The 27,934-nt window shown below is 54.6% G+C and overlaps 1 protein-coding gene across 1 annotated transcript in view; it reads right to left on the bottom strand.

Annotated features, from left to right (window-relative positions):
- CROCC2 (ciliary rootlet coiled-coil, rootletin family member 2) overlaps positions 1-27,934 on the bottom strand; it is a 146,194-nt gene that overhangs the window by 101,587 nt on the left and 16,673 nt on the right. Inside the window, exons 5-16 of the mRNA XM_065411392.1 lie at positions 26,156-26,329; positions 24,513-24,596; positions 16,054-16,160; positions 12,691-12,856; positions 11,879-11,985; positions 10,006-10,233; positions 8,194-8,290; positions 7,985-8,074; positions 6,027-6,242; positions 3,449-3,648; positions 1,510-1,692; positions 928-1,051 (exon numbers count right to left, since the gene is read on the bottom strand). Of these exons, the coding sequence (XP_065267464.1) occupies positions 928-1,051; positions 1,510-1,692; positions 3,449-3,648; positions 6,027-6,242; positions 7,985-8,074; positions 8,194-8,290; positions 10,006-10,233; positions 11,879-11,985; positions 12,691-12,856; positions 16,054-16,160; positions 24,513-24,596; positions 26,156-26,329 (1,776 nt within the window). The remainder of the gene's footprint in view (positions 1-927; positions 1,052-1,509; positions 1,693-3,448; positions 3,649-6,026; positions 6,243-7,984; positions 8,075-8,193; positions 8,291-10,005; positions 10,234-11,878; positions 11,986-12,690; positions 12,857-16,053; positions 16,161-24,512; positions 24,597-26,155; positions 26,330-27,934) is intronic.

Here is a 27,934-nt window from a genome sequence, read left to right as displayed (position 1 = left end):
AAAAAAAAAAATCCAGGAAAAAAAAATTGTTTCGGGTTGACCCGAAAATGAAATTTTTTGACAAAAAGAAAAGTGGGGGAAAAAAATTCATTTTCGGTCAAATGAAACATTTCATTTGCATTTTGAATGTTTCACATTTTTTAATCTTTTAAAAATTAAATTGAACAAAATTTCTAAATGAAAACTCAATTCAAAAAATCAAAATGTTTCACTTCAAAAATGTTGAAACGAAATATTTCGACTTTTTCAAAAGGAAATTTTTCAGGCCCAAGCAATTCAGCGTCGCTGACACAAATCTGTGAATCATTTTGGTGTCACCAAATCTGCATTTGATCCATCTGGTTCTACTTAGGAGCCCAAGTCTCACTGAAAGGAAATGGGACTCATACTCCTAAAGCAGGTGGGTGGTTTTGAAAATCCCACTTCCATGGATTCAGGTCTCCTACTAGGATTTGGGTTCATGGTCTGTGCTGATAATGCGGTTCAGACCCAGAGTGATGCGGTCGTTCATACCAGATACATTAGCATTCCATCAGTCAAGTTCTAGTGGGCATCCAGGTGGGAAGTAAGGATCCACTGGCATTTTCCCAGTGGAGACGGGATCACAGGTTGATGACCCCAGGCCCAGGGCTCTCTGGGTGATAAGTTACAGCTGTTCTGTTTGCCTGCCAGCCACTGCCTGGTAATAGGATCTAGCTCATCACTTCTAAGTGCTTTTGGAAAAGCTGAGCATGAACAGTGCTGTACAAACCCAAACTCAGTTCCCCAGAGGAGGTGAACTGACAGGAGAAGTAGCGGTGAGGTAGATGAGGAAAAATGCCTTCAGTAAGGGAACAGACTGGCCTGTGAAGTTCATGAAACAGCTGATCGCTAGCCAAGCTCCTAGGACACCATCGCCATTCTTACTTTAGACAGAGCACAGCTTACACATTCCTTCTCATTCTCCAGCACGTCCTTCTCCAGGACGGCCTGGTTCAAGGACTCCTTTACCACCACCAGCTCCTTCTTCAAGGCTGAGGTCTTCTCTTCTAACTGCTCCAGGGACCTCTGCCTGCAGGAGTCACGCAAAAGGGAGGAAAATGAATTCTCCAGCAAAGTCTAGGGCCTTACTTCTCCGCTGGCCTGCGCCATTTGCCACCCGAGCGCCGTGTGGCTGTGAACGCTGCCATTCTGATCTGGGAGGAGTTTACGCTGCCTTCGCATCGTTGTAAATGACTAGCCGGGCTTACTCCCCCATGGCAATGAAACCTACAGTCATGTACATTGTGAGCAGCTCCCCAGCCACGCCTGCTTCACTGCTACCTTTCAGTCAAGGCTGCGCCTCAGGCCTGCATCACTCCAGTGTCAGGTGGGCGTGGCTCCGAGTGGGTTCCCTACCAGGAGGATGCTGGGCCATCTCCCCCAGCACTGTCCATTACATCAGCGTGGAGTGGGGAATCCGCACCCCCCTCCCCCAAGTGGGACTGCCCTGCATGCCATAGTAACATGGGCAGATGTGAGGCACCTCACCCTTGCTCCAGCTCCTTTCGCACTCTCTCCCGCTCCTTTGCCAGCTCCTCCTTCTGCTCCTCCAGGAGGCTTTGCTGCCTCTGCAGTTCCATGGTGCGAGTCCTCAGCCTTTCCACCTCCAGACGGGAGGAGTCCACCCGCTCGCTCAGACTTCCCACTGTGGCCTCTCTGGTCTCCTTCTCCCTGAGGGCGGGGAAGGGAAACTGCGAGTCACCAATCTGGCCCTGTGATAATGTCACCCACATCAGTGGTGGGCCTCTCTGCCCCCCCAGTGGCTGGACCAAGTAAGAGTCTTGGATTCCCCTGCTGCTTCCAGATCAACGGTGTTAGAAGTTTAGCACAGGCTAGCCCCACGAGTAATTACCCAGCACCCTGGGCAGGCCTGTACAATGTGTACTGCTGCAGCTTTGCTGCTCCGGTACCTGAGCAGCGTGGGGATGTCTGCTCGACTGCTGTCACACCCCATTATTGCAGTGAAGACATCCCCTTGGATTTAGGTTCAATCCTAGCTGATAACACATCCAGGGGCCCATGACAATGACACAGAATTAAATGTTGGAGCAATCAGCATCCACCAGTTTCACCCTGGAAAAAAGGCTGGTGCACAAGCCAGACATAAGAGAACGATGCATGCCAGCACTGCGCAGAGCTGCTGTTTCTCCGAGATCCAGGATCAGTGAGGTTTCTGGGCTCCCCAGAACAAAGGAAGAACCTACAGAAACATCCTCACGTCTCAGCCCTGTTGTGCAGATCGCTCCGAGTACCCAACACAACGAAACCACGCAGGGTAACTTTGTTGAAACATCCTGGCTTCAATCTCTTTGCTCTTCCCATCGGGGGGAGGGATAGCTCAGTGGTTTGAGCATTGGCCTGCTAAACCCAGGGTTGTGAGTTCAATCCTTGAGGGGGCCACTTAGGGATCTAGGGCAAAAATCAGTACTTGGTCCTGCTAGTGAAGGCAGGGGGCTGGACTCGATGACCTTTCAAGGTCCCTTCTAGTTCTAGGAGATAGGATGTCTCCATTTAAAAAGAAAAAAAAAAAGAATTTCAGTGGCATGACTGTTCTGAACCTTCTCTCACAGGCTGGTGACTAGAGGAGGCAGGTGGGAGGGTCTGCAAGGATGCAACATCTGGTGGAGTCACATCTGGAGCCCCAGTCCTCAGACTGGAAGCTCCTCAGAACCTTCTACTTGCATGGAGGACAGAACTCATTCTCCTCTCTGCCTGCTAACCAGTCCATGTCTCTATACATCATTGGGTCTCATTACAATGGAGAGCTGCTCACAAATGGATGTTGAAACGTGTTTCATAAATTAATCTGAAATTTTCCTTTTTTTGTCAAAAACAAAGAACAAAAATGATTTTTTTGTTTTGTTTTTTGAAACAGGAAGCTGAGGTTTTGGTGTTGGAGGTTTTTTCCCTTTCTCTCCCCTTTTTCCCTTTTCCCCCATATGGGGGAAAGGGGAAACAAAAGGAGAGAAGGGGAAAGAAAGAAATCAAAAGCCCAAAAGCTGAAACAATTGGATTTTGTTGGTTAAAAACCCAGAAAATTAATAAAAGAAAACAAAACTTTTCAGTGAAAATGTTCATTTCCAAAGACAGCCATATTTTTGTCCAATAAAAGTTTGGAGCAAAAAGTTTAGACCAGCTCCAGTAATATGAGCAGTCTGAGTGAGCCCAAAAAGCCAGAGACCTGCAATGGGGCGGTTCCCTTTCGCTTGGACTGAGACTCCAAAGGCTGAACGTCTGCAGGGGTTGTTTAATCCTGAACACAGCACTATGGAGTGACACCCTTTCCAATCTGGGCCATACCACAGGCTCGTCACGTGCATTACCCTTGGGGGTGGGAGAGCGACTCCGTCCTCAGCCAGGCCACCCCAGGGGTATGGTGGCTCCTGACAGTAATTATCGATCCCCCCTATCCTGCTCCCATGTGCACCTGCTCAGAATCTCCACTGAGGATTTACAGTGCTGCAAGTCCCGCCTGCAATCCTGCAGGGCTCTGGCCAGCTCCTCACGCTCCTGCCTCTGCTCCTGCAGCTGCTGCTCTGCCACCTGCACCTCCTGCTGACAATCGGACAGTTGCTTCCTGACGGCCCCCAGCACGTCCCGGGCGGACTCCAGCTGCAATTGCAATTCCTAGCCACAGAATGGAAAATAAGGCACAAGGGTAAAGAGCATATTGCACGCCACTTCATATGGCACAGCGCGCGCGCACACACGCACAGGGCCAGATCCCTGCTATCCTGGTGAGTGAGTGAAGGGCAGATCCTGAGACGCAGGTACCTAACTTACTCAAGGCTGCGTCACATGGCTTAAACTCATCACCCCCCCGACCCCTGAGCTAGCAGCTGTGCCTTGCTGACTTTCTCCCCTCCAAGGAGCAGCCTGATGCCGCTTTCAAACCAGGCCCACACAATAAGCTGCACTGGCTGAAGGGCTGCTCCGTGGCTCCTCTTCATCCCTAGTAAATCCCCCAGACCCTCCCCTGTGCCCCAGTGTTACATCCCCTCACCCTCACGGCATGGTGGTACAACCACTACTAGGGTTACCATATTACAATCCTGCAAAAAGAGGACACTCCACGGGGCCCCGGCCCCAACTCTGCCCCTTCCCCGCCCCTGGCCCCGCCCCAACTCCGCCCCCAGGGTGACCACAGGGGGGGGGGGGAAAACGGGGGCAGAGAAAAAAAAAAAACCAACCAACCCTTCCCCCACCATTCCTCCTCCCTCCGCAAGCGCTAGAGGGAGGCCCGGGAGACGCAGGGGGAGCGCGGGGCTGGGGTGAGTGAGTCCAGCCTGGCCCCGAGCGCAGGCAGGACTCGGGTGGAACCTGGAGGGAGAGTAGGGGGGCGGCCTGTGGGGCCAGGCGGTGGCTGTTCGTTTTACCCACCTGGGCAGCGGGACTCAGGAGCAGCTGCTGCTGCAGCTCCCACTGCCGCAGGGGGAGGAAGCGACCAAGCACGTGGCGCTCGGCGGCTGCCACTCTGGCGCCCGGGCCCGAACCCTCCGAGCCCGGGCCTGCTGTGGCAACCCAGCGCGCACGCTGCGCGCACCCAGCCCCTGGCCAGTCGCCTCTGGGCTGGCTGCCCAGCTGGTGCAATCCCGCGGACGGCCCCGGGGCAGAGGCATCGGCAGCCCCGTTCGTTCCCCTGTGGGACCCGAGCAGGACGGGGGGGCTGGGGCCTGCTGCCCCCACTCCGGGGCCGCCCGCAGGATTGCACCAGCTGGGTCCCCGCAGCAGGCCCGGGCACAGAGGGTTCACGCCCCGGGCGCCAGAGCCACAGCCGCTGAGCGCCACAGCCGCCGAGCGCCACATGCTTGGCTGCTTCCCCCCACGGCAGTGGGAGCTGCAGCAGCGGCTGCTCCCGAGTCCAGCTGCCCAGGTGGGGAGAATGAATAGCTGCCGCCTGGCCCCGGAAAGTTGGAGCCCGGGGAGGAGGCAGTCCCCTTACCATGCCTCCCTATTTTCCCGGACATGTCCTGCTTTTTGGAAATTCCTCCCGGACAGGGATTTGAGGACTAAAAAGCTGGACATGTCCGGGAAAAGCCGGACGTATGGTAACCCTAACCACTACCCTTCTATCTGGGGGCTCCATCACCACCCATGGGATAGCCCAGCCCCACCCAGCACACGCTCCCATCTCTGGGCTGGTGCTTCCCACTCCCGCTGCTCCAGGCAACAAGAGACCAGGGCTAGGGCTCACCCCCAGGTCCCCACGTGGAGATGCTGAGACAGCCCTGGCTGGAGCCTTCAGGCCGAAGTCATCAGTGGCCTGCAAGGTGCTGTAAAGCAGACCCTCCTTGCATGTCTATTGACACCTGCCCTTGGTGCGAAAGGGAGTGGAGACTGACGGAGCCACACACTCAGGAGCTGGGCCCAGTCTACAGGAACTGACACCTCCGTGCCCCATCTTCTGGCTCTCCACAGCCCCTCAGAGTGGCACCCTCATGGCTCTGGCCTTTCCTTTTCCTTCTCCATCTCATGCTCTCTCCTTTGGCCTGTTCCTTTGCTCCTCCCATGTTATTTGTCCCCCTGTCAGCACCTAAGCAGCATAAGGCCCCAACCAGGTTCTCTTATTATCTGGAGAGATGCTCCTGAGCTCCCTCGCTTCCCTTGTGGGCGGTTCTGTCTCTCTTTGGGTGAACACAGGGAAGTTGGAGATGAAAGGAATTGCAGGTCAATATACCTGGCCCACTATTAAGGGCTGTGGCTGGCCAGTCCATCCCGCACAGTAACGACACTCCAAGAAATCATGTTTACGCTCATTCCCTTCATGCCTGCCCTTCCGTTAGCTGTTGATCCTGCCCTCCCAGCCCCTGCCTCTGAGACTGACAGAGCTGCCTCTCCTCTTTTCATCCCCCACAGACGTTTTAGGATGCAGCATTCCACTGGATGCAATGCCATCACTTTGCTCCTCAGGGAAACCAGCCCCAGTCTGTCGGCAGAGACTTCCTGGGATGCTGACTTTGAGTGGAATGAGAGGGGCTGCCTAGAGCTCGAGGCAGTGTCCTCACCTGCTCACGCTGCTGTCGCCTCTGGAGGGCACTCTGCACGGCTTGCAGCACAGCATCCTGGCGCAATGGGGAGTGGGCGCGGGATGGCGACGCCCACCTGTGATGTGAAGAGCTAGAGCGCAAAGGGGAGGTTTGTCTGCCAGGGTCTTCTGCACCTGTCGCCCTCACGCTGTCCAGTGAGAGGGGCCCTGCACTCTCAGCATCAGCCAGAGCCAGCTGGGGAGAGAAGGGTGGGGGGGTTAATCCCAACAAAGCCAAACTGCTGTTATCTTCTGCACTCAACCTCCCAGCTACACTAGAGCAACCCAGCCACCACTGCCAAGTGGGAGGCCTGAAATGAGGCCTGAGAGCCCCCATTCCTGCTGACATCTGCGGGAGCTGAGGATGCTCAGCACTTCTGAAAGGGAGGCCCTTAAAGCTATTTAAACCCAGATCGCTATTGCAGACATCTCCGTGCTGACCTAGGCACTAACTAGCCTAATTCGATTCTGACATGAGCACTTGGGGCCTACAGAAGGCCCTGGTCCAGGAAAGCACGTAAGCATGTGCTGAACTTTAAGCTCATGAAGTCAATGACCTTAAAGTAAAGCATGTGCTGAAATGTTTTCCTGCATCAGGCCCTATGTAATTAGTGCCCAGCTCTTGGGGATCCACATTTGAAAATGTTGACCTTGGCCACACTATCAGGAAATGCACTTTAGCCCCAAAACAAACACAAGCGGTGAAGAGAACTGTGCACCCAAACCAGGAGCAACGTTAGTGTCCAGTGCACATGGAGATAAGAGATTCTGCATGCCCAATTGCCAACCTAACCAAGCTCTCTGCACCCGATCACGAGACATGCTGAGCATCTGCAACTCCCAGTAACATCCATACTCCGCAGACCCTCAGTTAGGCACACAATTGTACGTGCATAAAGCCATCTATAGCTTTGCTAGATGGGCAGCTCAAAATAATAATGCCTAGTTCTTTTCATTCAGAGATTTCAAATCACTTTCCCAAGGAGATTAGTATCATTATGCCCATTGTATAGATGGGGAAACTGAGGCTGAGAATGGGAAAGGGACTTGCCCAAGGTCTCCCAACCAGTCAGTGGCAGAGCTAGGAATAGAAGCCAATTCTTCTGAGTCCTAGTCCAGTGCTCTATGCACTAGGCAACACTGCCTCATAGAGCTCCTATGCTAGGGTTCCATGGACAGCTGTTTAAATTGTGACTGGTGCCTGCATAAGAGTGTCAGTACGATGGCCCCGATTCAGCAAAGTCATTAAATACCACTGCAGTCAATGGGACTTAAGCCCACGCTTAAGTGCTTTGCTGAATCAGGGCCTATTGTTATAAAAGCAAGCACCAGCTCTAGAAATTGGACTGACAATAAGAGCCTGAAGAGCCATGGAATGACCTAGTACATGCATCAGATTAACAACAGCATGAGCTGAGCACCAGATGGGAGGCCTGATTTTAAACAATCATTGAGCCAACTTTCAGAAGAACAAAGTGTACAATAACAGAACCTGTACTAACAGCTCTGCTCTGGTGCCTTCTCTTAGATACCTGACATACTCCTTTCCAACACATGGGTAAGCAAAGAATCTGTACCATCAACTATACTGTTGTCTTTAATACACAATTAGTCATCAAATTTCCACTATTGAGCCATATGGTCTGAATCACCAAATTAAAACCATTCACAATATAGACATAAGGGGCCCTTACTGGATTTAGTTCTCTATTGATCTAAGGTACATATGGCTCCCATTACTGTAGTAGCTGAGCAACCTTGTGAAACAGGGCATCCGCATTTTACAGATGGGGAACTGAAGCACAGAGAGGCTAAGTGACTTGTCCATGGTCACACAGGAAGTCTATGGCACAGCAGGGACTTGAATGCAGATCTTCCAAGTCCAAGGCGAGTGCCTTAACCACATCCTTGCACTTTGCTGTGAGTGAAATAGCACACCTGTATGATGCTGTTCACGATTCGCTGCAAAGATTCACTTTCATCTTTCAGGTCCTGCACCTCCAGTAGCTCTCCAGTTTTAATGACTTCCTGTGTTCAAAGATAAGTGGTTTCTTAGTGATGAACATACGGAAAGATCAGAGAAAGAGTGTGTGTGTGTGTGTGTGAGATTGACTAATTGAGAGAGAGGAGTTTGTGGATATGTGTACCAGTTTCTGAATGTCCAGTTTTAGAGCAGAGATGGTCTTCTCTTTCTTTGCATTCTGTTCTTTAAGTTTCTGTCCTAAAGCAGTCAGTTCTGTTATCCTGAAAGATACAAGCCGTGCACAGAGAGCAGGTTGAGCAGAGTGAAGAAAGCACCAGGGGCTCAATGGCAAAGCTGACATTTCCCCAGCACCTTTCAGTCCCTCCAGGGCATTCAGAGACAGTTCAATGCAGAGAACAGCTGCTCGTACAAGGTGAGATCTACACACAGGAACTGGATGGATGGGGTGAACACCTGACACATTTCAGAGGTAATGACCTTAACCAAAGAGGCACCAAGCCAGGAGGATCGCTGAGCAATAGGAAGGGAGGGTGGAATGAGGAGAGTTAAAACTTTACACAGCTGGGAAATTTGTCACTGATTTACCATAATTCTGCTGAACAACAACCTCCTGGGCCACAGAATGCTATCTCCAGGGTATCTACTGTGTCATTTCCAGGAACATGAGAAGAAGTGCGTTAAATAGTCCATGGTGTTTACTGAGTGATTTTTCTAGCACATTTCTCAACATCAATATCAGAGGAATAAGAAGAAGCTGCAGCCAATATCATTCTTCACTCTCTTTCCCTAAGCTTGGGAGCCCTGGCCTGGCTGGCTGAGAAAGGGAGGGGAATGTTGTCTCAAAGGCCCCAACCCCACAATTTGTTGGACGTGGGTAGGCTTCTGTGCTAGCATAGAGCTGCCGTCCATTGGCTTTAGCAGCGTTCCACACAAGCTTTGGGTCAGTTGCAGGATTGGGCCCCAACACCTTTCAGTCTTAGGCTTCCCCTCAGAGCTCCACTGGTGATCCCAACCCTGACCTGGATACAAAGCCCGCTCCTGACTGGACAGCTGTCCCCCTACGGCTCTGCAGTCATCCAGATCAGCTCTGGCTTTCAGCTTCTAACCAATGGATTCCGGGTGTTTATTTTCTCTAGTTTGGGGCCTTTTACTTCTTAGAAAACACTTCTGTGGGTTTAATCTGTTTGTGGCTGCATCACTTTGAGCGGAAGTCAGATTCCATTAACGCATCACAGCCTGTCTGCCTAGGTATAGTGGTTATATGGCCCTCTTGGCCTCTGCAAGTTCACCTTGGGTCCCCAAAACATGCCATTGGAAGAGGGGTAGGGGGATGAGATCGCATCCTGTCACTGACTTGTTTCCTAGGTCTAACCTAGTGATCAGCATCTCAGAAGAATCCTTGACAGATCAGTGGCATTATTTACATGCAGAGTGCAGCCGAGATCACTCCCACGCCTGCCTGTAGCGTGAACCGCTGCCCCCCTTCCCCTTTCAATCTGTATTGGTTATTTAAAACCAGTGATGAAAACAACAGGATCAAAGGAGGGTTTGGTGTTTGATTTTAGTTAGAGTCAGTCCCAGGCGGCTCCACCTGCCCCTGAAGTGGAACCCCTCCTGCCCTGGGCAGAGCACCCTTTTCTTGGGTGAGAGGAGATTTTGCTTTCTGAGCTCAGATCCTCAGCTGGCCTAAATCAGCCCTGCCCCCTGCGTCCCACTGACATGAATGATGCTAAAAGAATTGACACCAATTGACGATTGGGCATTTTAGCTTCAACAGAGCTATGCTGATTTACACCCGCTGGGGAGCTGGTCCATGGGCTTCAACGGAGTGACACCAATTTACATCAGCTGTGCAGCTGGCCCTTCCTTGGAAGCTCTTAGGAAAAGACAGAGGCAGGGAGCCGGAGCACGATCCCAGCTGGAGACCTCTCCGAGAATTGCCCCATTGGCTCGCTAGGCCCCATCACATCTTCACCTGGAGTTCAGCTCTACTTTCTCGCCATCCCAGCGGCTCTGGAGCTGAATCATCTCCCAGACCTTCTCCCGAAGCTGCTGCTCCAAGCGTGCCCCCTGCAGAGCCTGCTTCTCCAGCGAGCAGGCTGCACCACTCTCGGACAGACGCAGGTTCGAGTCCAGGTTCAGGCAGGCAGTCTGAAGGCGGCGTGCAGTCCTTGCCATGTCTTTCTGGGCCTCAGCCAGGCCTCTGGCAACAAGAGAGAAATTGCCACATGTGAAGAATCACTCAGAAATCCTTGCGGTTTTAGAGAGCATCACCTCAAAGTCCAGCCAGGGCTCCTAGCACCCAGCCAGCCAACAGCTGTCTGAGCCTCCTCCCAGCAACTACCAGGGCCCCAGCAACGGAAAACTACTCAGGACAGCCTGGTATGACTCACTTCCTGGGGGCACCAGATCCAGTACCTCTCCTTTGGAAGCTCAATCCCCTGTCTGGCTGTTGTGACGTTATTAATATGAACTGTGACCGTATAGATCATTGTTGCAACCAAAGTCCTATAGTGGCACCAAATCTTGTACAAAGGAGGTCACGTAAGGTGTCAATGAAAAGGTTATGATTTGCTTATTATGATTATGCTATCTGTATGCATGTATCATTTTTGTATTTAAAGTTATAAGTATTGGCTCTATACTGTCTGTATTTCAAACTTGTGCTATGCTTCTGGGTGACACCCCAGACAATTTGGCGTCAGCACTGCCTAGCCTGCTTGATGGCCAATTAAGGACCATCAGCTATACAACTGACCCATTGAGAGAAGGCAGATACACCTTGTGACTCAGCAAGGCATGCAGGGACATGCCTATGGACAGAACTCTAAGGTTTTTCCATGCCATGTGCTGGTTGGCTTGTGTTTGGAACAAAGGAAGCACAAGCCACATGGCAAAAGGACTATAAAAGGCAGCTGCATCATCTCCATTTTGTCTTCAGTCCTGCTTCTAACCTCTGGAGGAACTTTGCTACACTGAAGCTCTGCACAAAGGACTGAATGACCCATCCAAGCTGTGGATGTACTTCAGAGACTCACTGCTACCGGCCTGAACCAAGAACTTTGCCATTACTGTATGTAATTGATTCCATTTAACCAATTTTAACTCTCATTTATATTTCTTTCTTTTTATGAATAAACCTTTAGATTTTAGATTCTAAAGGATTGGCAACAGTGTGATTTGTGGGTAAGATCTAATTGGTATATTGATCTGGGCCTGGGGCTTGGTCCTTTGGGATTGAGAGAACCTTTTTTATTTTACTGGATTATTGATTTTCATAACCATTCATCCCCATAAGGAGCGGTGCTGGTGGTGATACAAGGGAACTGGAGTATCTGAGGGAATTGCTTGTATGACTTCTGGTTAGCCAGTGGGGTAAAACCAAAGTCTCTCTGTTTGGCTGGTTTGGTTTGCCTTAATAGTTAGTAAAGGAACTCCAGCTTTGGGCTGTAACTGCCCTGCTCTAAGCAATTTGTCCTGAGCTGATACTCTCAGTAGCGTTCCGCCAGAGGCCGCATCGTTACAGCTGTGCAGCTATCATCCTGGGGAACTTGCTGCAGAGATCACGCCTAGTTGGCACAGGCACTTTCTGACTTCGCTTAGGTCAGCTGAGTGATCCAAGGACCCCCTGGCTGTGGTTAGCTAGTATCGTTCCATCTTTGGCAGTCCCCGGGATCAGATTTACATACCCTCTGGAGGGGATTCAGGTTAGGGCACTGTTACTCGGAGCCGGCACGTGAACCAGCTATCAAGATCTACACACTCGTCATCCTCCTGCTTCCACCTACAGGGCCATCAGGGATAGCGGGGAAAATCTCCTGGCAGAACACCGCCCAGGCAGTACTCACTGCTCTGCTGTGGCACGCAGCTCCGCCAAGTTACTGCGCAGCGTGGCAGCTTGGCGCCATAGCAGCAGGATCCCGCTGTGCTCATTGCTTAAGTACGTGCCAGAGCTCTGAGGAAATAAGAGCAGAACGTGAGGGGCTGTGAGGGCAGAGGTGACGTCTCAGAATTCAGGAGTTCACCAAGGGAGTGCCATGGCTGAGGCCCAGGCTCCATCCCGTCCCTTCTGCAGCCTAACTCGGTGTGTGTGCACCCCCGCAGCACACTGAACTGAGGTTTCCATTGAGTTGTCAGCAGTGACGTCCAGCCCCCATTCCCGAGTGGATACAGTTAATGGAGAACCCTGCAAGGTGTACGCGCCATTCCATCTTCCCCCCAATGTACATCACTTTGTATTTATCAGCACTGATTTTCATCCCCATTGCACTGCCCACTCCCCTGGCTTGTTCAGGTCTCTCTGACGTTGCTCTCTGCTCCTTGCTGCCCTAAATAACTGCGTGTCATCTGCAGACTGTGCCCCTCACTGCTCTGCACCCCCCGCTAGCCAGGTCATTAATACATCTATTAAACTGCATTGGCTCTAGAACAGAACGTTCAGCTCTCAGCTCCAGGGAAGTCACCTTATTTGACCCACCCTGCTGTGTTTAAGCTCAGACTAGTAACAGGCTACATGGGGAGATTTAGAAATGGAGCCGGTGTAAATTGGCACAGCTCCATTGACGTCAGGGGGCCAGGCCCCCAGCGGGTCTAAACTGGCATCACTCCACTGAAGTCAACAATAAAAAAACAAGCCACAATGCCCAGCAGAAGGACTCACCTCCCTGCTGTTGCCCCACTGGGATGCTCTCTGCTCTAGCTCGCCTCTCAGCCTGTGCAGGTCTGATGTTGCCTTCTCCAGCTCCCCCGCCAGTCTCTGATTGGAGCATTTCATCTGGTCCAGATGTTCCCGCAGCAGCATGTTCATCTGGGAAAGGCTGGTGCTCCTAGGGCAGAACAAGCCAGACATTGGTTTCCCCTGCGCTGCAGCACTGGCACTAGAGGGCAGCGCCGATCTCCAGGTACTCCCTTTGCTCCAGCAATCCTGCCCCAGTAGCAGGAACACCCTCTCCTGTGTGGGACACTCCGTCTCCAGGCTCAGTCCATTGGACATTTACCCCCCTATGGAAGGAGATAAAGAGAATACAGTCGCCATGCCTTGGATTCTGATCTCCAGAGCACAGCTGTGTGGCATGTGCTGCTCCTGCAACAGACCACCCTTCAGAAGCAAAGGTGTGGAGACACCAAACCTATTTCACTGCACTTACCGTTCCAGGCCCTTCGAGTGGCCCTGAGCTAATGGCCACACAGTCAGAGGGCATCAGGCAATAATAATGCTTAGCACCTGTATAGAGCACTGCATTTCTCAAAGCACTGTATGAACATTAACACATTGTTCCTCCCTTCAGCCCTGGGAAGTAGGGAATGATCATCCCCATCTCATTATGGGAATTAATTTCTTTGGGCTACAATTGAGAAACACCATCCCCTGCTCAGGGACCTGTATACAAATATTACACTATTCGTAGAACTAAATGGAGTGGCCACAGCTCAGACAACGACCCAACTTGGGATCCCTCAGCTAGCCCGAGAGCTGCGTCATAGAATCATAGAATATCAGGGTTGGAAGGGACCTCAGGAGGTCATCTAGTCCAACCCCCTGCTCAAAGCAGGACCAATTCCCAACTAAATCATCCCAGCCAGGGCTTTGTCAAGCCGGGCCTTAAAAACCTCCAAGGAAGGAGATTCCACCACCTCCCTAGGTAAAGCATTCCAGTGCTTCACCACCCTCCTAGTGAAATAGTTTTTCCTAATATCCAACCTAGACCTCCCCCACTGCAACTTGAGACCATTGCTCCTTGTTCTGTCATCTGCCACCACTGAGAACAGCCGTGCTCAGATGTATAGACGCTGAGGCCAGAAGGGAGCGTTGTGCTAACTAATCTAACTCTTGCAGAGCACAGGCCTGAGCAGCTCACACAGTGATTCCTGCAGCAAGCCCACGACTTCCGGTTGAGCTAGAGCACATTTTTAGAAAGACACCTTTATCCTCAAGTGCCTGGGGAAAGAGCCAGGCTCTGCAGTGGACCTGAGAGGCTCACAGATCCTGACTCTGCGGGGCCAAGGAGGGAGCACATTCTGGACCCGAGATCAGAACACCCTGCCTGCAGCACCTTTCCAATGGGACCCATCTCTGCACATCCCACAAGCAGCAGTATGGCATGAGGACAGCAGTCACCCCAAACCCCCCCATCAGCATGGGGAGAGCAGTCACCCCAAACCTCCCATCGGCACGGGGAGAGCAGTCAGATGTCACCCCAAACCCCGCATCAGCATGGGGAGAAGAGTCAGCTTTCACCCCAAATGAACATCGGCACGGGGAACAGCAGTCAGCGGTCACCCCAAACCCTGCCTGGGCACGGGGACAGCAGTCATCCCAAACCTCGCATCCGCATGGGGACAGCGGTCAGCGGTCAACCCAAACCCCGGATCCTCACAGGGACAGCAGTCAGCGGTTACCCTAAACCGAACCTCGACAGGGGGACTGGAGTCAGCGGCACCCTGAACCCCACTCTGGTACGGGGACAGAAGTCACCCCAAACCCCACTCTGGCACGGGGACAGAAGTCACCCCAAATCCCACATCAGCACAGGGACAACCATCACTCCAAACCCCGTATAAGTTTAAATCAATGCCTTGAAGTCGTTTCTGAAAGCAGCAGGGAACAGGGCAGACCTCAGGCCCCCTGCGCTGTGTCTGCAGCTTGACACACCCCATTTATGAATGGGTAACCACATCCTGTGCTGGCTCACGCTTCCCAATGCTCTCAAGGTGCCTCCTCCATCTACTAAACTCTCCCATCTCAGGATCCCCCAGGACCTCCCTTCTGCCACCTCCCACCAGCAGCCCATCCAAATTCCACCCAGGGGACCTTGCTACAGCCCCACCACAGACACAACCCTGCATCCTGATGGGTCCCAGCAAGAAACCACAGGTAGATCTGGGATCCTGGGTGAAAACATACTGAGAAAGGCGGCACCTGAGCATGCTGCCTAGCAGGAATATGTGCAGGACTGGCCCCCACAATGCCTCCAAAACAGCCACTATTTCATCTCCTGATTTCTGAAGATTAGCCCTTTGATAGCTGGAGATTACAGAGCAGCAGGTGGTAGAAAGGTCTCCCAGTGGGTGCTGGCTGATGGAGCTGGTTGGAGACTGTTGTATATGTGGGGTATTCTGAACAGCAACCCCCCATCATTTGCCTTTGCTGGGTGACTCAGCTCCCTGGGCGAGATCACAGCAGGGCTGAGTCACAAACAGAAAACAACAACAACCTCCTCAGCCGCTTTGCAGTGCAGGAGGAGAGGAAAGACACATGCAAGTGTATCTGTCTGCTGCAGAGAACGGCAAAGAGCTAAGAATGGAGCAAAGAAATCAAAGCACCAAGCTGCACCACATGGCCAGGCTCTGAAATCTCAAACTGGAAACATGTTGCACACCTGCATCCAAAATTACAGCTAGGGCTGGAGAGTTCAAGGGACAGCTAATGGGATACAGAGCCTGTTGCCTCCAGGTCCCCAGTTCAAATCCAGCTCAGACGACTGCAAGCAGTTACCATTAGATGGCAGTTGAGTAACACCCAGCTCTAGGCAATGCTCTAGCACAGCGGTTCTCAAACTTTAGCAACCCGAGGACTCCCATTTTGATTTAAATTTTTTCACAGACCCCCAAGTCGGCTTCTAATTTTCCCCGGGGGTGCTCAACCCCCACTCAGCTCCAGGCCCTGCCCCCACTCCACCCAAGGTTCCACCATGCCCCATCTCGCTCCACCCCTGCTCCACCCCTGCCCCTCCTCTTCCCGCCCCCTCCCCCGAGCGCGGCCTGTCCATGCTCCTTCCCCACCCTCCCAGTTCCTCCTGCACGCCACAGAACAGCTGTTCAGCGGCGTGCAGGAAGCACTGGGAGGGAGGGCTGGTGGTCCCAGACATGACTTGCGGACTCCTGGAGTACCCTCACAGACCCCCAGGGTCCACAGATCCCAGTTTGAGAACCGCTGCTCTAGTGTAACCTGCTCTCTCCCTTCCTTTGTACAAGGGATAACGAGGACCCACAGGTGCTCCTTGGACACAGACGACAGCCTCACCTCTGCTGCTCCTCCTCCAGGCGGATAAGAGTGTTCTCCAGTTCTGTGCTGTGGTCGTGCTCTGAGCGGCACAGGCGGGATTCTGTGGACTCCAGCCGAGTCTGCAGCTGGGAGAGGGGAGTGACACATCAAAAGGGCAAGGAGAGGGAGCAGAATGGCTCCCAGAGGACAAAGAACTTCACGCAGGACAGACAGAAACAAAACAGACACAAATCAACAGACACAAATCAACAGACGAATGGAAAAGAACCAGCAGCCGGTACAACCAGAGAGCTTCCATGGGGCAGAGAACTCCAGTTCTGGTCAGTACAAGAGTTTGCTGGGGCTCGACCCTCTCCGGGGCGGCGGGGAGCCACACCGGCTCACTACACCCCGGTGAGCTAGGGAAATTCATCCGGCCGTGGGGTCTCCCTTGGCAGCTCTTGCTGTAACCGGAAGAACACGGTAAGCCCGGCCCTGCTCAGGGCGGGCAACAATGCGAAGTCCGGAGCTCAGGCCCCCAGTCAGGGCTGAGCGACAAACGAATACCAAGTATTAAGCCCAGGCCCTAGGTCAGGGCAGGGCAACAAACGCCAAGTCAGGAGCTCAGGCCCTCAGTCAGGGCTGAGCAACAATAGTACAAGGTATTAAGCCCAGGCCCTAGGTCAGGGCGGGGCAACAAACGCCAAGTCAGGAGCTCAGGCCCTCAGTCAGGGCTGAGCAACAATAATAGGCCCAAGCCTCAAAAGGCCTGGGAGAGGGGGAGACTGCCACCCACGGGTTGGGTGGCGGGGGGACGCAGGCCCTCCCACTCCACTGCGTCCCAGCCCGGGGCCCTAGCAGCGGCAGAAGACCCGCTGCTGTCAGTGGGGATCCTGGCCGCAACACACTGACATAGGCTCTGGCAGTGCTGCAGCCAGACTGGGGTCGGCTGCCCCCGGGCTACTTCCACACTCCCCCTCGGGGCCTACCTGGGTCCTGGTGTCGGCCTCTGGGGGATCCAGGACCATGGGCTCATCAGGGCAGGGATTGATCGGCAGGTCCGGCAGCTCCTCCGGATAGCGGGCGCAGGGCAGGCCTGGCGGCTCCTCCGGATAGCGGGCGCAGGGCAGGCCTGGCCAGTCCTGGCGGCCGTCTTGGGCCACGGGGTCTTCCCAGTCATGAGCTAGGCTGGAGACGTCTGGTCTCTCCGGCGGCTGGGGCCTGACTGAGCTGTGAGGGCGAGCTTTTATACTTCCGGGTCGCCGCCTGACCCTCTGAGGGGCGGGCTCAGAGCTCCCTAGCTCCGCTCACTCCGGCCTCCGGATGGGCTCTTCCCCCTCCGGGGTGGCGGGGAGCCACACCGCCTCACTACACCACCACCCCCCCTCAAGTCTGGCTCCCGCTCGTCGGGGCCAGGCCCTTCCATCCCTCCTAGGCGGGACAGGAAGTCTGCGTTCGCATGCTCCTTGCCAGCCCTATGCTGGATGGTGAAAACATAGGGCTGTAAGGCCAGATACCAGCGCAGTAAACGGTCATTATTATTTTTCATCCTCATCAACCATCGGAGGGGGGCATGGTCCGTGACTAGCGTGACCACGGTTACCCAAGGAGGTAATACCGTAGGGCGTCACAGGCCCACTTCACAGCAAGTGCCTCTTTCTCAACCACGGCATAGTTCTTCTCCTGGGGAAATAGTTTCCGGCTGAGGTATAGAACCGGGTGGTCTTCTCCATCAACTTCTTGGGACAGGACGGCCCCCAGCCCCACCTCTGAGGCATCTGTCTGGAGGATGAATCCCCGTTTGAAGTCCGGGCTGTAAAGGACCGGCTCCTGGCAGAGGCACGTCTGGAGTGTCCGGAAGGCATCTTCACAGTCGGGGGACCACCGCACCTGCCGGGGGCTGTCCTTCGTCAGCAATCCTGTTAAGGGTGCTGCGATGGACGCAAACTGGGGGATGAACCGCCGATACTATCCGACGACCCCCAGGAACTGTCGGACTTGGCGCTTCGTGATGGGGGTCGGGCAGGCTGCCAGTGCTTGCACTTTTCCGACGAGGGGCTTCACTCGTCCTCCCCCTATAGTGTATCCCAGATACGTGGTCTCCTGCCATCCGATGCGGCACTTTTTTGGGTTGGCTGTCAGTCCCGCCTGCCACAGGGATCTCAGGACCGCCGTCACCCGTTCCAGGTGGTCTTCCCAGTGGCGGCTATAGATCACAACATCATCCAGGTAGGCGGCCGCATAGTCTTGATGGGGCCGTAGAAGGCGATCCATTAGCCGCTGGAACGTTGCCGGGGCCCCATGGAGGCCAAAAGGCATCCGGGTGAACTGGTAAAGTCCCGTAGGAGTGGCGAACGCCATCTTTTCCTTAAAGGGGTCATCGAGCGGGATCTGCCAATACTCCTTACTGAAGTCGAGGGTGGTGATGAACCGGGCCTCGCCTAGGCGGCCCAGCAACTCGTCCACATGGGGCATCGGATAGGCGTCGAACCGTGAGATGGCATTCACCCGTCGGAAGTCTATACAAAAGCGTCAGGTGCCATCGGGCTTGGGTACCAAGACCACCGGGCTACGCCACTCACTCTGAGATGGCTCGATGACCCCCAAGGCCAGCATGGCCTGTACTTCTTCCTCCACCTCCTGGCGCATCCGGTACGGCAGTGGTCTGGTCGTTTCTCGGATTACCTTCCCTGGCTCGGTCTGGACAGAGTGATAGACCAGGGTCGTGTACCCAGGTAGGGCCGTGAATATTCCCTGGAAAGCCTGCAGGAGACATTTGACCTCCTTGCGCTGCTCCTCCGTGAGAGTGTCGCCGAGCGGGGGAGCAGCAGGGTCCTCGGTCCGGTGTGCGTGGGGACCGAACTCAGGCTCTGGCGGGTAAGGATTAATCAGCAGGCCCTCCCGCTCCCGCCACGGTTTCAACAAATTCACATGGTATCGCTGAGTCTTCTTGCACCGGTTGGGCTGGCGGATCTCGTAGGTGACGGGCCCAACCTTCCGAGCTACCTCGTAGGGTCCCTGCCAACGGGCCAGTAGCTTCGACTTGCTCGAGGGCAGGAGGAGCAGGACCTGATCCCCGGATTCAAAGTCACGCACCTGCACCCCCTGGTTATAAGTCTGTTCCTGCCTGTCCTGGGCGGCCTTTAAGTTTTCACGAGCCAGGGCCCCAGCTTGAGCAAAGTACTCCTGCATCTGGAGGACATAATTCAGGAGGCCCTGGGTTGGAGAGGGAGACTGCTCCCAAGTTTCCCGCATTAGGTCCAACAGGCCCCGTGGGCGGCGCACATACAACAGTTCAAACGGGGAGAACTTGGTCGAGGACTGGGGTACCTCGCAGATGGCTAACAGCAGGGGAGGGAGCAACTGGTCCCACCGGCGTAGCTCCTCCGGGGGGAACTTCCGCAGCATCTCCTTGAGGGTCCGGTTGAATCGTTCCACCAGCCCGTCCGTCTGCGGGTGGTAGACGGAGGTCCGTAACTGTTTGACCCCCAGGAGCTTGCAGACCTGCTGTAACAATCGGGAGGTGAAATTAGTGCCTTGATCTGTTAGGATTTCTCGGGGCAAGCCCACCCGAGTGAAGATCTTCACCAGTTCCCCGGCGATGGTCCGGGCGGTGGTGCTCCGCAACGGAATGGCCTCTGGGAAACGGGTGGCGTAGTCCACGATAACCAGGACATACTGGAACCCCGACACACTTTTTGGGAGGGGGCCCACCAGGTCCATGGCCACTCGTTCAAATAGTGTTTCTATTATAGGTATGGGGACAAGGGGTGCCCTGGGTACTCGTTGCGGAGCGGCTAACTGGCACTCCGGGCAGAAGCTACAATAGTTCCTCACCTCCTGGTGAACACTGGGCCAGAAGAACCGCGTTAGAATCCGGGTGAGGGTCTTCTCCTGGCCCAGATGCCCAGCAGCCGGGATGTCATGCGGCAGCTTCATCACGGCGCGCCGGTGATACCGTGGTACCAGCAGCTGGGTTTGGGGCTCCTTCGTGCGGGAGTCACAGTCGATCCGGTAAAGACGGTCCCGGCGTAGTTCGAAGTGGGGCCACTGGGTTGCACGTTGGGGGTCGATGATGGTCCCATCGACTGCCGCTAGCTGTTCATAGGCCCCGCTAAGGGTAGGGTTAGCTCTCTGGTCACGGCAGAAATCGGTATGGAGGAGGGTCTCGACCGCAGGCCCCGGCAGGGGATTGTCGGCTTCTCCGGTTCCTGCCTCGGGTTCTGGGGTCCCGTGCTCCTCTTCCAGTAGGACCCTCTGGGACTCTCCTTCCAAGGCTGGGGTTGACCGGAGGATCTCCTCAAAGGCAGGCCAGTCCCGCCCCAGGATCACCAGGTACACAAGTCGAGGGTCTAAGCCAACAACGATTCGTCGGGTGACACCAGCCACTGTTAACCGGACCCAGGCACTAGGGTAAGGCCGGACATCCCCATGGATGCACTGCAGGTGAATTGTTCCCAAGTGGGGGTCCACCTGAGGTCCCAACGCCTGGCGAACCAGTGTCTGTCCGCAGCCGGAGTCGATCAAGGCCTGGGTGGGGTGGTCACCGACAACTACCGGGACCGTGATCTTGGGAGCCTGTGGTAGCCGGGCCCTGGTGTCCCCTGCACAGACCTGACCGAAGCTGCAGTCCATTTCCGTGCAGTCCCGTTGCAAGTGTCCCGACTTCCCACAACGGAAGCAGGGCCCGAGTTCAGGGCGACCGCCACGGGAGGGGGCTCCCCTTGGACTTCTAGGGGAACTCCGGGGAACCCTCACGACACTCAGCACGGGGTTGAACAGTCCGGGCCGAGGGGGAGGTTCCGGGCATCTGAGCCGAGGTCCCGGGCGGGCCTCTTGCCCACGGCCCAGGTTCCGCGGTCCGGTCGGGGCATCCCCTTTTCTTTCAGTGTTCGGGCATTCCGGCCCGGGGTTTTGAGCTCGGAGGGCGGGTCCCACTGGCGTTTCGGCTGCGAGGAAGTCTTCCATCAGCACGACAGCCGCAGCTAACGTCGCCGGCCAGCGGCGGAGCACCCAGGCCCGTCCTTGCGTTGGGAGGATGTGCACGAACTGTTCGAGGATGACTTGTTCCGTAACCTCCTCTGCCGTCCTCGTTTCCGGCTGTAGCCACCGCCTACACACCTCCTTCAGAGCTTGGGCCACCAGCCTGGGTCGGGTGCTCGTGGGGTATGTCTGGCTTCAGAACCGCTGCCGAAAAGTCTCTGGGCTGACATCTAAGGCATCCAAGATTGCGGCCTTCACCCGACTATAATCCCTTGCCTCTTCCGTAGCCAGCTCCCTGTATGCCGTCTGGGCAGTCCCTGTTAAGTAGGGGGCCAAAAGGGTGGCTCATTGGTCCTGGGGCCACCCCGCGACCAGCGCCACCCTTTCGAACGTTACCAAGAACGCCTCGGAGTCATCGTCGGGACCCATCTTGGTTAGTCGCACCGGGACGGCGGTGCGGGGCGACCCAGCCCCGTCCTCTGGCTGCGGGTCTACGGGGTGCGACAGCGCTGTCATGAGTTGTTGCAGCCGGTCTCCAAGCTGCTGAATGAGCTGCTGCTGCTGCTGGAGTTGAGCGGCATGCTGCTGTTGCTGCTGCTGTACGTGGGCGGCCTGCTGTCGCTCTTGACTCTCGGCCAGCAGCTTAAACAGTCGCTCCATCTCCATGGTTCTCTTGGGGAGTCTTTCCCCCTCAGGCCTCTTCTCAGAGGGGCCAAGGGAGCATTCCCAACTTCTGATACCACGTGTACAAGAGTTTGCCGGGGCTCGACCCTCTCTGGGGCGGTGGGGAGCCACACCGGCTCACTACACCCCGGTGAGCTAGGGAAATTCGTCCGGCCGTGGGGTCTCCCTAGGCAGCTCTTGCTGTAACTGGACGAACACGGTAAGCTTGGCCCTGCTCAGGGCGGGCAACAATGCGAAGTCCGGAGCTCAGGACCTCAGTCAGGGCTGAGCAACAATAGTAGGCCCAAGCCTCAAAAGGCCTGGGAGAGGGGGAGACTGCCACCCACGGGTTGGGTGGCAGGGGGGACGCAGGCTCTCCCACTCCACTGCGTCCCAGCCCGGGGCCCTAGCAGCGGCAGAAGACCCGCTGCTGTCAGTGGGGATCCTGGCCGCAACACACTGACATAGGCTCTGGCAGTGCTGCAGCCAGACTGGGGTCGGCTGCCCCCGGGCTACTTCCACACTCCCCCTCGGGGCCTACCTGGGTCCTGGTGTCGGCCTCTGGGGGATCCAGGACCATGGGCTCGTCAGGGCAGGGATTGATCGGCAGATCCGGCAGCTCCTCCGGATAGCGGGCGCAGGGCAGGCCCGGCGGCTCCTCCAGATAGCGGGCACAGGGCAGGCCCGGCGGCTCCTCCGGATAGCGGGCCCAGGGCAGGCCCGGCCAGCCCTGGCGGCCGCCTTGGGCCGCGGGGTCTTCCCAGTCACGAGCTAGGCTGGAGACGTCTGGTCTCTCCGGCTGCTGGGGCCTGACTGAGCTGTAAGGGCGAGCTTTTATACTTCCGGGTCGCCGCCTGACCCTCTGAGGGGCGGGCTCAGAGCTCCCTAGCTCCGCCCACTCCGGCCTCCGGATGGGCTCTTCCCCCTCCGGGGTGGCGGGGAGCCACACCGCCTCACTACATGGTCCTTAAAGCCGGGGGCTGTGCCTCCCAGCCAACCGGGCCACTTTGGATAGACGGTTACCTGCATTTACAGGGAGCCAGAGCCATTTATTTAAGGTCTTTTCTTCCCAAAGCTGCATCCAGAGTCCATTCCAGATAAATGCAAAGAGCCAGATTCTCAGCTGGTGTAAATAGGCATACCTCAACTGAAATCAATTAAGATAAACTGATTTACACCAGGTGAGGATCTGCCCCAGAAACTCCTGACTGGACTCTGGGGCCCCCATTTCCTCCCCCATGTCACTGGGACTTAATGCTGTGATGCTGTCTGTCATTAATGATCTGGAGGATGGCATGGATTGCACCCTCAGCAAGTTTGCAGATGACACTAAACTAGGAGGAGTGGCAGATATGCTGGAAGGTAGGGATAGGATACAGAGGGGCGTAGACAAATTAGAGGACTGGGCCAAAAGTAATCTGATGAGGTTCAACAAAGACAAGTGCAGAGTTCTGCACTTAGGACGGAAGCATCCCATGCACTGCTACAGACTAGGGACCGAGTGGCTAGGCAGCAGTTCTGCAGAAAAGGACCTAGGGGTTACAGTGGACGAGAAGCTGGATATGAATCAACAGTGTGCCCTTGTTGCCAAGAAGGCTAACGGCATTTTGAGCTGTATAAGTAGGAGCATTGCCAGCAGATTGAGGAACGTGATCATTCCCCTCTATTCAGCACTGGTGAGGCCTCATCTGGAGTACTGTGTCCAGTTTTGGGCCCCACACTACAAGAAGGATGTGGAAAAATTGGAAAAAGTCCAGCGGAGGGCAACAAAAATGATTAGGGAGTTGGAGCACATGATTTATGCGGAGAGGCTGAGGGAACTGGGATTATTTAGTCTGCAGAAGAGAAGAATGAGGGGGGATTTGATAGCTGCTTTCAACTACCTGAAGGGGGGTTCCAAAGAGGATGGATCTAGACTGTTCTTAGTGGTACCAGATGACAGAACAAGGAGTAATGGTCTCAAGTTGCAGTGGGGGAGGTTTAGGTTGGATATTAGGAAAAACTTTTTCACTAGGAGGGTGGTGAAGCACTGGAATGGGTTACCTAGGGAGGTGGTGGAATCTCCTTCTTTAGAGGTTTTTAAGGTCAGTCTTGACAAAGCCCTGGCTGGGATGATTTAGTTGGGGATTGGTCCTGCTTTGAGCAGGGGGTTGGACTAGATGACCTCCTGAGGTCCCTTCCAACCCTGATATTCTATGATTCTATCATACGCTGGGGACTGACCATATTTCCCATTTTCCAAAAGGAAGAAAGGGAACACATCCAATCCTGCAGCTTTCTTGTGTTCCCATGGGCCACCACAGGGCCGTGCTGTGATCTCTTTCCTTCCTCCAGAACTCCTGGAGAAATGCTGAGAAAGGCCCCAGTCCAGCAGTGCTCCTTGGGGAATGGTGAGTCCCAGAGCAGAGTGACTTGCTGTGTGCTGTCTCCTCTGCGGGTTGCAATCCCTTTCTCTCGCAGATCTCAAATGCACAGGGCTTTGTGGTTTTCAAACTGCAGTGAAATCCCATTGTCACCCATCCCTCTCTGCACTGCCCTGTCTGAAGTGCTCGGGCTGTTTGCTTGAAGGGTGGTGATGGGATCTGGCTGTCACGCCACCACACCAGGCTGCTTGGAAAGCACCTAGAACCTTTTCAACTATATCCACTTTTACTAAGAGAACCATACACAAAGGGGCATTTGCAACAGCTGTTTTGTTAGGTGAGGCTGACTGCCAAAAGAACACAGAAATTAAACACAAAGGCATGATGGGATACGACTATGCAAATTTCTTGCAAAGTTCAGAGTAAAACCATTGCATGATTCGTCATACCATTTTTCTGCATTGCCAGGACAATGAAAGCTGTACTGACCATCTGTTTCTGGTGCTCGGATTCAGATGTTTTCTCTAGCAGCTGTTGCTCCAGCTCCCCACATCTTTTCTTGTACTGTAGTACCTAGGCCGAGGGGCAGAAAGGAGAAGTGGGGGAAGGGAATGAAAGATTTTGAAAAAAAGAAGGTGAGAGCAAGAAAAGAGGGCAAGAGAAGCCTGGATTAGGATAATTAGTTGGAGCATTACAGGCACTCAGTGTTAAATGATCACCCATGGGGCTACCACTCTGTCAATCCATGACGCTTACTGATGACAGAGGGTCAGATTCGACGCCCACTAACATCAACGTCACTCCACTGACTTCAGTGGGCTTTGGATCATGCCTTTAATGCAATATGAAACTGTCACCTGGAAGACAGGAGAGGCATCTTAATGTGACATAGAATCCAGTCCCACACAGCCGAGCAGAGTGCCAAGCAAACTCTGTCTCGGAAATGCATGTTCCCTTCCTAAAGTTGCAGCAGGGCAGGGGGTTACCCAGAGGTGCAGTGTGTGTGTGGAGGGGTTATCAAGAGGTGCAGTGGGGAGGTGGGGGGGGGGGTTAGCCAGAGGTGCAGCAGGGGTGGGGAAGGTTGCCCAGAGGTGCAGTTGGGGGGTGGTTGCCCAGAGTGCAATGGGAGGGGTTATCCAGAGGTGCAACAGAGGTTGGGGAGGTTGCCCAGAGGTACAATGGGGGGGGGTTACCCAGAGGTGCAGTGGAGGGGGGGTTGTCCAGAGGTGCAATGGGAGTGGGAGGGGTTACCCAGAGGTGCAGCAGGGGTGGGGAAGGTTGCCCGAGATGCAAAGGGGGTGGGGTGGGTTACCCAGAGGTGCAATGGGGGGGGGGTTGCCCAGAGGTGCAATGGGAGCAGGAGGGGTTACCCAGAGGTGCAGTTGGGGGTGGGGTGGGTTACCCAGAAGTGCACCAGGGGTGGGCAAGGTTGCCCAGAGGTGCAGTTGGGGGGTGGTTGCCCAGAGTGCAATGGGAGGGGTTATCCAGAGGTGCAACAGGGGTCGGGGAGGTTGCATAGAGGTGCAATGGGGGGTGGGGTGGGTTACCCAGAGGTGCAGTGGGAGTGGGAGGGGTTACCAAGAGGTTCAGCAGGGGTGGGGAAGGTTGCCCAGAGGTGCAAAGGGGGGTGGGGTGGGTTACCCAGAGGTGCAGTGGGGAGTGTTTGCCCAGAGGTGCAATGGGAGCGGGAGGAGTTACTTAGAAGTGCACCAGGGGTGGGGAAGGTTGCCCAGTGCTGCAGTGGAGGGGTTTGCCCAGAGGTGCAATGGGGGTGTTACCCAGAGGTGCAGCAAGGTTGGGGGGTTCCCAGAGGTGCAGTGGGGTGGGAGTTGCCCAGAGGTAAGGCTGCCTTCTTCATAACACTAACAGAAATTAAGAGTATGCTGCACGTCCCTTCCTGCTCCTTCCTTGCCCAACATGTGCCGTGTCACAGCCTGGACTCTGAGCAGACTGAGCCTAGCGCCCAGGTGGTGTGAACTGGGGCAGCACCACAGCTGCAGTACTGCTATCCCATTCAGAACAGATACCCAAAGCAATGGCTGGGCAAGCTAGACAGTCAGTTTTTTCTGTGCCCCATCCTAGATACCCTGCGGTTTGCCCAGTGGGAGGCTGGCACGGGTTCGGGTACTTACCTTGTTCTGGAGCCTCTGGACCAGCTGAGCCTGGCGCTGCTGCCCCTCCTGATAGGCCTGTAGCTTGCACTTGTATGCCTTCTCGTCATCCTCGAACCGCTGCCTCATTTCCATGAGCGCCAGACTGCCATCCCCTTCCCGCTGGGCTGCTTCCACCCGCAGCGCCTTCTCCAGCTGGAAAAGCAGAGACCCCCGAGAGCTGAGCTCTGCTCTGCCCTTGGCAGCCCCCACAGCAGAAGAAGGGGCAGCAGCACATGGTTAGACACTCTGTGTGAGCCACGCGAATAATAAACCACTCCAGGGGGCAGCAGGGATAGGAAGGAAACAGCCAGAGCTGTGTGCACTCCCGCACCGTGCAGGCCTGGTCCCTACCACAGGTAGCCATCCACCTCAATCCTGAGTCTCAGTCTTTGATTCAAGGAGCTCCCCGGGGCCTCATACACAGCACGGTCTCCCCACCCTGGTGCAAGGCAGGTAGCTTCCTCTTGCAGTCCCCCTCTCTACCTCCTGCAGAGCTCTCGGGGTAGGATTCACTGGTGCAGCTGGCTGGTCATCCTGTGTTGGCTCCTTTAATGCTCTGGCTGAACCCTCCACAAGGGTCTAGCACACCCTCCCTCCACTCCCTGCTCTTCTGCAGCAGGAGAGAAGGCCAAACTCTCCCCTCCCCCACCCATTCCAGTACTAGTGCCCCCCAAACTCCCACTCTTGCAGGGAGCTGGAGAACAGCCTCTTTACAGTTGGTCTTTGCTGGGGACCAGGGAATGATGGTTGCCAGGAATTCAGCCAGAGGCAGGCAGTGCTGTAATTCAGAGGACTGCAATAGCCATGAAATGATACCAGTAATAATAATAATTCTTAGCCTGTCCATAGTGCATCTCTCTGTAGAGCTCTAAGATGGGTTCACATCACTATCTCCATTCCACAGGCAGAGCCATGTGAACTTAAGGGACTTGCCTAAGGCCACTCACCAAGTCACTGGCAGAGTTGAGCTCAGAACTCAGGTCTCCTGACAACTCTCCAGCTCAGATCCCTCACCCTATTCCAATCTGTGTATCTGCCCATGTAAATACATGCAGCACTATTAACAACCAGGCATTTCCTGCATGCCTAGTCTCTGGCATCAGAATGTTTCCCTTGCATGTGGCCAGAACAACATGGCTACTCCTTGCTGAGCTATTAGCAAAGTGTTTCACACTCAGACACAGCAGACTTGGGGGGTTTAGATTTCAAGGTGGCCTGCAAGGGGTAAAGAAAGCATAAGCCATGTGCAGAACATGTGCAGCCTGACCTCTGGGAGGCAGGAACTGAGCTGGGTTCTTTTTTTTTTTTTTTTTTTTTTAACCACCACAGAGCAGGAGATTTTTAGAAAAATACATCATTATGCAAGACCCTTTGGTGCTGACCATAATGCTACTACTACGAACTTTCCAAGTAGGCACCATGGAGTAACCAGCAGTAATTTCCTGAAACACTCAGCCTCCCCTATGGGCTAGCCTCATGCAACAGCTGAGTTTGATGATGTGTGTGTGTAATAGTGGTATGCTGGGGCATTTCATACAGTGATTCATGACTCTGGGGAACCTACAAAGGTAATGAGATCCATTTAGAACCACTTAAGTGCTGAAAGCCCCTTCTGCTTTGCTATCCGGGCATCAACACATTAAGGCCCTGAGCTTGCAAACACTTTCTCACAACACTTTGCACATGGGAGGAGTCCCACTAAATTCAATGGGACCACTCACAGGCATAAAGGTACTTCACGTGCCAAAGGGTGTGGCT

This window comes from Emys orbicularis, chromosome 9, assembly GCF_028017835.1.
Source record: "Emys orbicularis isolate rEmyOrb1 chromosome 9, rEmyOrb1.hap1, whole genome shotgun sequence".
Lineage (NCBI taxonomy): Eukaryota > Metazoa > Chordata > Testudines > Emydidae > Emys > Emys orbicularis.
This window is presented reverse-complemented; position numbering and strand designations above follow the sequence as displayed.